Below are 11,464 nucleotides of genomic sequence, written 5' to 3'. Positions count from 1 at the left end.
CCTTATCAATAATTCAGCTTTCTCGCACCTAAATCACACATTAAACCGCATAAAGTGTCTGCAAAAAGTCTGCATTATTTTGCATGAAACTGGCGTTCCTGTTATTTTGTCCACCTCCTTCGACTGTTGGGATAAAAGTTCAAGAGCTGGCACGAAAATAAATCCTGACCGAACAGTTATGAAGTTGAACTTCATGGAATAACGAGCCAAATGAGCAGATGAACAGAGGCTTCCTCTTGCAGGAAGGATGTGAAGTTATGTCTGTTGTATCTCAATGGCTACAAATGAGCCACAAAAGAAATGTCTCTGTGAATGAAGTGGATCTGTCCTACACTCAGCACTGAGTTTGTGAGGTCCGTGTGGATATGACTCAAAGCTCTGACTTGGAGGGACACTGTGAACTGTGACTTCGTATCACGGTTTGAGATAATAAAAAAAATTTTAAAAAACAACTGTGACATCGCTGCTGTGTGTTTGTTTTCAAGCGCATGCAAAACCACAACAGGCTGGTGTTGTTTCTTGCACGTGACCTGAGAATCACACCTTTTTTTTTTTCTAGGAAATTCCCTGTCACTAGCACACATGGCGGTAGAACATTTTATTTCTCTTTCTGTTTAAGCCGTGTTGAAACATGTTACATCCTGTATTTCAACACAGTCACCGTAAGGCTGCCTGTCTAACGGCCACTCCAGCGTCTAATCTGAAGTCTTTTAACTGATTTTCTTCCTGCTCATCCTGGTGACCTGACAGCCAACAATCAAGTAACATCCCCCTCTTATCAAATGATGCACAAAAGACCTTTCATTTTGTGCGTTCGTTCGGGAGATTGTCCACACACTTCGACCCCTGCCCGCTGTCATCACCCGTGGTGAAATATTGCAGCTCGCTATCGGCGACAATCTCTGTTCTCCTTTTGTCTCCCTATTTTTGTGTCCTGCTTTTTGAGCGCCTGCAGTTTCACTCAGGAAGAACTCTGCAGATGCAAGATGACCCAGTGATCTCTGTCTGGCTACTGATGCTTAGAAAGGCATTTTCTACCAAAGTCCTCTTTCAGTTTTCTCATTCAGGGCAAACTGGGGGGGGGACATTAGTGTTCACATTTCTGCTCTGCTGCTTTTTGGTTTGTTGTTTTCTTTAACTACATTATTTTCTACACTAAATTTGGATTTTGGGTAGACATTATAGCCTCGCTTGTATCCCGTAGAAGGTGAAAACTGCCACTATGACTCACCCGGTAAAGAGAAGTGCTGTTTACTCTTCATGGGGAGCAGCTCTTCCTGTTAATAACAAAGCACTTCGGAGCTTCAGTTGGAAGTCTCTTTTCAACTATAAATATGGGAGCTGTCATTGTTATGATTATTTCAAGCCCTTTGCAGTGACCCTCCATTGTCTGCTGCCAGTGCTTTGTTCCTCTGTATCAGACAATAGACACCGGCGTGGCCAAGCAGGGGTTTGTCATGGAACCTCACAATTCATCAGACGCTCAAAGTAAAAAAAAAAAAGTCAGGCACAGTTCAATTTGGACACTGGGTTATGTGAAGTGGGATGCTGCTGCCTCTGTGACGGGCCATTTTCAGTTTTAAATGCTACTAGTGTTTGCAGCTCACGGGCCTGTTGACTCCACCTTTGGGTGGGGTCACAGGCTCTGCTGGCCTGTCTCTTTGCCATTATTCCTTTGAGCCAATAATAGATCATTAGCAGACAAGACTCTCCACAGAGTCTTTTAAAGCTTTCCTCTCACAGCTTAAATGCAGGTCACTGAAATCCTTCTTCAATGAAGTAAGAACGTGTATTAAAGTGATTTAGTGATGTGTGGTTGTGTCTTTTTGTCGTGAAGTCCAGCTCATCCATCCTTACCGGAGCACAGATCGCTAAAATAATTTAAAAACAAATATCTCACTGGGTAGAATTCTGTGACAACTCTAAGAATGTGCTGCTGAAAATGTTCAACCTGTCTCTCAAAGTACGGCTTTCATCTTTTTCTGTTTTTACATCAGTAAAAAGTGAATTTGAGCTGTTGCTTCTTTTTCACCTCATGTCACACAGTAACCCCCCCCCCCACACACACACACACACACACACACACACACCACCACCACCCAGTAAACACCCACATACCCACAGATACACGCACACTGTCAATCACACGCGGCCCTCCGATTTTTGTGTGAAACACAACACCTTTTCCCTCTTTATGCTGCTTATTTTCTGTGAAAAAAAAAGCATGTGAAAATATGGAAATGGCCTGAGTTGTTGCACTGGCTGCAAATATCTAATGCAGTGACATTTCTGAAATGAACACAGCCGTGTAGGAGGCTGCAGGCCTAAATCTCTCCTCTTTACTTCCAAAAATGATAGAGAACAATTTCCTGAAAATGAAAGAACTTCCTCTTTTGATAATGGATAGAGTTTTACTGAAATAGCTGAAACCTGTCCATAAAAGGGTGGACTAGTCTGAGTAAAGGCTGAATTTTTCCATCTACTTTTAAATAAGCTTCTTAAGTGATGTGTTTCATAAAGTTTCATAAGCTGGGAGAATAATTGAGCTTCATTAAGTTTCAAAATTAGTTGGACACAGATTCATTCAGACATGAAAAAGATGCAGTTCAGCATCCAGTATCTACAAGGCATAACTAGTGTTTATATGTCATTGAGTTAAAATAGTCCAACTTGTATCACATGTTCAAACAACAAAGACTGACAACAACCGGTTAGTGGTTAATGTCGTTATTGGTCATGACACTTCGAGTGTCAGCGTTCTGTCTGTTTGCTTCAGTAAATCTTTCCCACATTGTAGACCGAAGACTTAACTGTTCTGTGTTAGTTTGGCATGAAATATTCTGAAACTGATGTTTCGATTCATATACTTTATATTATTATTGCCAACAAGTGCAAACAATTCTCCATTTTCCACAAGCTTAAGCAGAATGGTTCTCAGGACATACAGTCATATGAAGTAATTATCTCTTGTTAAGGAGCTAACATTCGTAGTTGTATTAAAACAAGTAAAATAAAACAATCAATATATGATTATAGGATGTCACCTATGGGTCACTGTGCTGTGTGATGGTACTTCTGTGTCCTCTGGAATCATCTTGGTCTTATCTGTCTGCTACTTGGAGCTAATTGTGTGGTTTGTTTGAAGCATTGCTGATAACCTCAGGGGTATCAATGAGCCGTGTCCTTCCCAGCCCAGCCTCGGCCTGCGTGTCAATAGATTAGCTGTGCCTCCAGGATCCTGTTACAAAAGGATGTCCAATTTGCATTTCAAGCATCTTAAGTTTGACTAGGAACTTGTAATGTTCTTTTGAGGGAGATAAATCACTAACCAAAAACAGGAAGTTGGAGAGTAAACAATAAACACGATTAAATCCTACTAAGAAATGTGGCTGTCAGACAAATGTGAGTTGAGCAAATAAGGGAATTAAACTGATTTTCTGCGGCTCCGGGGGAATTAATTCTGCTGAAGGGGAGAGAGAAAGTATTGTGTGGTCTGAGAGGCTCTGTGGAAATTCCTGTTGGGAAACATGCCAACCTCAAACCTGACCTGTAAGCGTCTATGTGTGGTTGTGCTGTGTAGTGTGCTACGGGCATTTGTTTATGAGTGAGTGCCATAATAGCGGCGCCCGGGTATCACTAATCCGGCCATGTGCTCAGTTGAACTACTGTGTAAAAGTTGATGGTTGGATTTCAGTTCAGCTCAGATTTTGCTGCTCAACTCTCCAGTTACGCCACAGTTCAAATTAAAGTTTAGATTTCTTTATTTTACCGATGTTTTTTTTATTTCCTTTACACTCATGAAAAGCAGATTAGGAGTCAGCGGGGGCTCACAGGCTCTGACAGCTAGCAAGTATTGAATGATAGTAACTCTTTAAAATGGGATATTGTGCTCCTCTACATCAATCTAAAATTAAATAAACATGTTAATGTAATACAATGAATCGATTTTAACACTTTAAATTAGGATCACGTGATGTTACACTTAATGCTGCAGCATACTGCAGTTGTATATTTGTATTTGCTACATGGGCACTTTGACAGGACATGGGGACGTGTGGTCCTTGTGGGGTTTGACTCCGTGACCTTTCCTTTTTCTCATGAAACTGTCAGTTGCACCAGTGAGCTCTTCTCTGTGGTTAGGAGCTGTAGCTACAGGAGAGGATTAATGTCTTCACACTGGCTGCTCAGACATTGTTTAGGAGTCTCCAGAGGAAGGACTTCCAGCTGAGGAAACCCCAACTTGTCCCATCAAGCAGAACACACCCAATTGTAATGTCTTTTTTCTTTCTCTAACGGCCTGGAATACCATCAGCTTAAGTAGCAGGCTGAAACGAAGGCAGAAGCTTGGAGGAACTGTAAACGTCACATGTGTTTGCATACGGGGTCAAGACCAGCTTTAGGGGTACAGTGCTTCAACAGACAGGTGTTTCCATGAAGTCGATCTGTCAAACGAAAACATGAAACGTATTAATGCAACGACAGTATGTGTCAGTGTGTGTGTAGGCATATGAGGGAATGTGTATGAAACTTCCCTGTTGGTTTCAAAGAGTGGATTTAGTCAGAACTGTTCACCCTTCTTTATATTAACCTTTTTTTTTATGTTGCATTCTTAGTCAACATTGTATTTTTGTATAATTTCCAATAACGCCATCATGCCTCACTCACACACATACAAAGAGGAGAGAAATAATACAATAACACAACAATAACACCGTTGTTTGTTTTTCTTGTTTGTTTAAATAAAAAAAATTAAAAAAAATTGCACTATTGTTTAGTTAATTTTAATTTAATTTAATTATTCTATTTTATTTTATTCTACTTTATTGTATATACTGTGCATTTTTATATTTAATATTTTTACTGTGATTTTACTGCTTTCCTGTATCTATAAATGCTGCTGTAGCGGGGGAAAAAAAGTCCCCTTGGGGATTAATAAAGTAACTACCTGCCTACCTACCTACCTAATCACAAAGTTTCCAATTCGTCATTGATTAAAATCAAAACTCTCATGGCACGACTTTTTTCTGTTTGAGCAACCGAGCAGTCTTTGTCTGAGTCACCTCCTGCTAGATTTATACAGGAAGTTCTTAGGCTCTTTTACCGATAATACACAAACAGGCTGTAACAAGCTGAGTTCTTGCCTAAAGGTAAAGACTCATCTGATCAATTAAGGTCAGAACAATGACAGGCACTGTGCACTCGCTTTCTGTCAATTGTGGTTGCAGTTCCAATGCAACGAAATGACCAAAGTGCAGGAAAAAAATCGTTGGTACCTCAGCTTTTAGATTCTAATGTCCCAGTTGAATTTCCTGATTGCATTGCTAAAATATGGGGGAGACCATTAAATTAGTCTTCCTCCTCTTAACAGGCGGAACACTCTGCATGGCTCATACATTGTTTGTGTGCACACCATGGTACCCCGATGAAGGGAGTGTTTTATCAACATGCTGCTCATGCTTTCTGTTTCATTCCAAAGATGTTATGCAGAAAGCTCCATGTGGTCCAATGACTCCTCCAGAGATTGATAAGACCTGTTTATGGTCCGAGGGCGACAGGGAGTTGAGGAAAATTACATGTGACTGATTGGTGAGTTATTTATCCGACCTACCTCCTTGCAGACACTGAGCCCATTCCACGGCTGTTTATTAGTTCAGTGCTGCGTCTGATTTTGGAATGAGGAAGGCTGTTATGCGAGCAGAAGCAAGATCCTTCTTTTTTGTCATTTACCACATCCTGTCAACTGATTACTTAAATGTTTTGTGTGTTTTCATTGCCTTCTTCTTCCCGGTCAGGAAAGTTGTCTCGCAAACAAATAGTCTGCTGCCCCCCCCCCCCCCAAGAGGCTGACAAACTTTCTATAAAACGATAATAACGCCCATTTTCCACAAAACCCTGCTGGAACTGGAAGTACCAGAGATGGCGAAAGGTGATTATGATGTAACTATAGGGGGGAGGGGGGGAGACAGACACTAAATGAGCACAGGCCATATCAGGGTAATAACAGCCATTTCCTCCTAAATTTATCATGTAAGACATGCAGGGAAAATGGCTGATTATCCTCTGCAGAGACCCCCTTCCCCCCCAGATCCAACTTAGCGGGAGAGGCAGTTGCCTCGTCATGTGATCGAGAGCTGTGGGCTGAATCTGAGGATGACGACCTCGCCCCATTCTCACTACCAGCCTCTATCAGTTTCCCAGCAGAACTTACTGCTGACTAATAGAGCCCCAAAGTAGCTGTTTAGAGGTGAACTGGTGATAACATGCTGGACTTATCACGGTGGAAATTTAACCTGAAGCTAAATGTCTACATACAGACTTTATTCATTAACATTTGCAGGATGGCACTAACTGTAATCACCCTGATGAAGACAGCCTCTCAGCCCAAACATTATTCTTGTTTTGTGTGACCATGGATGATTCCAGCTGTCAAAAAAGTAGTTGTTTGTATGATTATATCTCTACTGGCTGAAATTATCAAAATTTTGGATGTTAAAACTTCTTTGAAAGCACTAGTCTTCAAAGTAAACGTGTTTACTGCTGTGAATTTCTTTTATTTCCTTTGTATAACGGATGTGATAAAGATTTCACAGATCATCAGCCCGTCTCACACTCTACAAGAACGGTTTGATACACATTCCCGTCTGTAATTACTGGAGCATTGCAGAACAGAATATGAGTGATAACAAGCAGCGCTGCGTCTGTATTTTCTCTCACTGCAGCCTGCTGGGAAGGAGAGGTCAAGCTGATTAGAAAGATGTTGTGTACATGCAGAGGACCCTGCTGCGCTCATGTGAAGGCCCAAGCTGTACTTGTACTGTATACACAACTTCATGTTGTTGACACCGATCAACATGCACTCTAATAAATGGGTACAGTTATTAAGATCCATCAGTGTATACAAGAGAGCATTGGGAAATATTCAGAAAGAACTGTATTCACTCCACTTATTTATTCACAACTAAACATCTTAGATAATCAGCTTGGTCATGTTAACTGCATTTAAACTGTGATTTCTTTTTTTCCTGTTCCTGCCCTGACCTTTGACTGAGATGTCAACAGCAATGAACACCTGGTGGTCACAACGTATGTGCTGAATAACCAGCGATGAATCAGTGCTGTGTGGTTATCTGCTTGACCATTAAGAGTTTTTTTTTTTTTTTTTTTATACTCAGAGAGCTTGCATTCATGTTGCAGCTCCTCAGACCAAGTTGGACTTACGTGCAGATGCTTGTTTGTTTTCATAACGGCCCAGGTCTTTAACCCCGTCGTAGCCTCGCTCACATGGCCTCAGCATCAGAGTTATATAGGTGGGGTATGTATAAAGGGCCACTGACTGACCTTCAGGCTATGTCAATAAAGTTAGAGCACCATGTGCTTTCTGTTATACTCTCTCACATTGTGTTGACTCCTCACTGATGCCATATCACTGATAAATGTATCTAGCTTGAAAAATATTGCACACTGGTTTTATTTACAAATACTTTCATTTTCTATTTTATATATATATATATATAATTTACATATGAGTGGGAGCAATTTTTTAACTATGCTGCATGGCTATTAGAAATTGAATCCTCTGTTGATTAAAGATTTCCCGAATCATTGTGTAGCTCTGTACTATTCTGGTGCAGACAACATTATAAAAACATCATGTCCTTGTGGAGGAGGAAAACAAAATGTTAAAGGATGATAAAATGAAATTCTTATCTAGTTAAAAAAACAACAACAACAACAACACTGCTTTAACTCTTTTCCACTCGCTGTTGTCTGTTCTTGACTTAATGGTTCTTACACCACATTTAGAGATACCTTTATGAATCCTTTGCCGAGCAATATGAAATCTGTTTTTGTCAGTTACCCTCAATAAAAACTTCCTCTCTTCGAACCACTGGCTGCCGTGCAGGAAGCTGACACTTGCCATTGTGAGTCAGACAGACCGCATTCGACTTTCTACTTCTACTTCTCTACCTGCTCATTGGATGTAGGATGAACAGAGAAATTTCACAGCTAAACACTGAGGTCATACCTGTTTTCTGTAGTGTGCTACAATCTTCACCTGACTTGTGCAAACTGGAGGTTGAAGAGATGTCTCAAGAGTTTTCTTATTGTAAAAAAAATCAGGAATTGCACCAACAAGTAGTTCTCAGTTTTGGTCCATTATGTTTTGTTTAAGGTCAACATTGGAAATAATTGATATTCCACTGTTAAACGTATGTTCTTCATTTAAATGACAAAAGATTTAAGGTGCAAGCATTTTTTTTTTTAGACAGTTCATGACTTTTATTCATTACTATGGCATGAGTGCAGTATGAAGAGCTTCGTCAGTGCATTTAATGGTCAATAAAGACATAAAGTCTACAATGAAATGTCACCACAACATAAAAAGGCACTTCTGCGACCTATTCACAATTTTCAAATAAAAGGCCCTGTACATCTGTAGCTTGATATAACTTTATGTTAATTTAATAGATAATATTCTAAATTTAGCACCACAACTTACCATGGACATGTACAGATATACAGGAACATGAAGTAGTCAATATCATTCTGTCCTGCTGTTCAGTGATCACATTCCCTTCCAGGCCACTGGCAGAGTAATTGTGCTTAACACAATTACAGTATATTCCACAGGAAAGGGGAGATAGTGATTACAAATCCACAGATGTCATGTCGTAATACTGTGAAGGACAGCTCCAAACATTGGCCCTGAGATGAAGACTGAGATAAAGCACTCACAAAAAAAAATCCATTCCAACTGTCTCATCATCGACATTTCTCTTTCCATAGATGGCTAGACTTTCCCACCGTCACACTGTAGACTCACTGTGGAAGACTTTAGCTTTGAGAGTCCTCAGGCTGCATTGCAGGTTTGAGCTGCTTTCTGACTGCAGGGCCTCAGAGAACTTGACGTCAGTGTGGCTGATCTGAGACTTCCGCTTGATGGAGTTTTGGATGGTCTCTGAGGTGAAATAGTAAACAATGGGATCAAAGCAGCAGTTGGACACAGCAATGCAGAGGGCTATTGGGTAGATGGTTCGGACCACCGACTCCACAAAGCAGCCGTCTAACGTTTTAGTGCGAACCAGAGCATAGAATACCAAGTTTATATTATAGGGGATGAAACAAAAACAAAAAATAAAGAGGTGCACAATTATCATGCGCAGGATCTTTTTTTTGTTCACCTTCCCTCCTTGACTGATGGTTTTCGGGCGACGGAGTGTCTGCAACACCATGATGGAGCAACATACGTTGAGTAGCAGTGGGATGAAGAAGCCCACCGTCTCTATGAAGATCACCATTTTGGACAGGTGAGATTTCCACTGTTTGGACGAAAAGTTCTCAAAGCAGAAAGTGGCATTTCCCTTGTTGTCATTCGAGGTGGTCTGCAACAAAAACCCTGTCGGGAGACTCCCCGACAGCACCAGCACCCACACAGCAACACACACTATTTTAGCATTGCGCTTTGTCCGAAGCATTCTCGAGCGAAAAGGGTGCACGATGGCCAAAAAGCGATCCACGCTAATGCAGGTGAGGAAGAGGATGCTGCCATACATGTTGGTGTAGAAGAGTGAGACGGACACCTTGCACAGCATGCCTCCAAAAGGCCAGTTCTGGTTGATGAAGTAGAAGACTCTCAGAGGCAGCGTGCAGACAAACAGCAGGTCAGACACGACCAAGTTCATCATGTAGGTTGTGGTCTCGTTCCTCAGTTTCAGAGAGCAGGTGAATATGTATATGGCCACAACGTTGGTGATAAGTCCAACCACAAACACAATGCTAAAGACTGTGCTGTACAGTGGGTACTTAAAGCCGTCATTCTTGCTGCAGGTGGAGTTGTTTTCGGAGTGATTTCCTGACGACTGCGGGCTGAAATTGTTCACCAGGAGGGTAGTGTTGTACATTATGAGACACAAAGAGTGGAGGGGTGAGGGGTGTCTGTTATGTAATAGCTATATAAGGGCTGAAAGGGCTGCCCTGCACAATGCATTGACCATGAATGAATAGCAAAGAACAGAACAGTCCAACACCAGGATGTATTGAAAGACACTCAGGCCATCAGCACAAATATTTCTTTGCAACACAGCTGTCCATTTTAGAGATGACTTCTGCACATGGTCAAACGTGAGTCCTCTCCCCTCTCTCGGTGTAGTTATTTTAGGGGTTACTTCTCAGTGAAGAGACCCCTCCCAGAGGACAGAGATCCCGGCTGGAGTGTCCTCCCCTCCCCCTGCCCTCTGTCTCTTGGCCAGCCAGCACCCCACAAGGCTGTTTTACTTACTCAGATAATTCAGTCACACAAATGTCCCCAAACGCCGGGAGCTGCTCAGTCCACACAGCGAATGATGACATATCCACATTCTGGGCTGTCAGAAAGGTGTCCTTGTGGTAAGATTCCTTCTCTTTGTCAAAACTCAGTCCTGTGTTTTTGTCCTTTTCAACAACTCCGAAGCAGCAAAGTTGCCATACGCTCCTCACTCCTCACAAAGTCCAGACCACAAAGCACCATGTTTCTTCCCAAGCTTGAGTTGATCCCCCTGCTCCCAGTCTCAGTGTGACCATTTGAATGGCTTTCACAGCCTGTGTTTCCTGTCCCCTCTCCTTCTTTCTGTTACCAACTGATTGAGTCACTCAGTGTCTCTGTGTCTCTCCGAACAGCTTCTGCTCAGCACTCATCACCCTTCATGGTCTCTACTTTTTCTTTGTGCTGGTATTACAGACAGTTTTTGTACTTTGAGTGGAAGGCAGAGCAGCTGTAGTAACTCCTCCCACCGCCTCCCGTCCAACTCCTCCTACTCCTTTGTCTGCTTTTACAGTTAAAGCATCAGGCAAAACAACAGTGCATTGAGGAGCAGTTCATCAAAACTATATACAAGTATTCATGATGGTGTCACACATCTCGATTGATGGACACGCATTTTAAATAAATGTTTTGGGCTATTTTTTTTTTAAACTTGACCAATGAGTGAGCAAAAGCTAAGATTAAAAATATATTTGACTAATTTCAAAAGCAGTTCAGGTTAGGTTAGGTTAGGTAGTTACTTTATTAATCCCCAAGGGGACATTTTTTTCAACATTAAAATGTGAATTTGAAAGGCCAGGAATCTCTACAAATACATGTTTAGATATTAAACTGTAACAAGTACTTTTAGCTGCATTGTGAGTTGAAACAATTTTATGATGGAATATTACTAAGTACATTGTACATACTACTATATATATATACTTATATTCCACTACACCTCCACTGGAAAATATTGTAGCTGTTCTCTTGATTATATTTATTTAGCAGCTGTAATTACTGCTATCGATTTAACTAGAGTCAACTTATAAAACACAATGCCATAGATGAATATGTCCAACACTGCTTTATGCTTGACTAATAACAGCTCAATAATATAATACTTTGAAGTAATGTAAGCTTAAGATTAATGTAAGCTATATTTCAAGTACATTTTACTGCTGC

At 41.1% G+C, this 11,464-nt stretch overlaps 2 protein-coding genes across 2 annotated transcripts in view; one reads left to right on the top strand and one right to left on the bottom strand.

Moving 5' to 3' along the window:
* Positions 1-11,464, top strand: part of mtus2b (microtubule associated tumor suppressor candidate 2b) — a 195,850-nt gene that overhangs the window by 168,167 nt on the left and 16,219 nt on the right. The window lies entirely within an intron of this gene.
* Positions 8,303-10,687, bottom strand: lpar6a (lysophosphatidic acid receptor 6a). Its single transcript, XM_069707359.1, has one exon. It carries the CDS (start codon positions 9,900-9,902, stop codon positions 8,808-8,810), a length of 1,095 nt encoding a protein of 364 aa, XP_069563460.1. The 5' UTR covers positions 9,903-10,687; the 3' UTR covers positions 8,303-8,807.

Source organism: Brachyistius frenatus, unplaced genomic scaffold, assembly GCF_029030835.1.
Source record: "Brachyistius frenatus isolate BFR_SWC_R1_liver_20210118 unplaced genomic scaffold, ASM2903083v1 Contig_68, whole genome shotgun sequence".
Taxonomy (NCBI): Eukaryota; Metazoa; Chordata; class Actinopteri; family Embiotocidae; genus Brachyistius; species Brachyistius frenatus.
The sequence above is the reverse complement of the archived record's forward strand: the minus strand, read 5'-3'. Positions and strand labels throughout refer to the sequence as shown.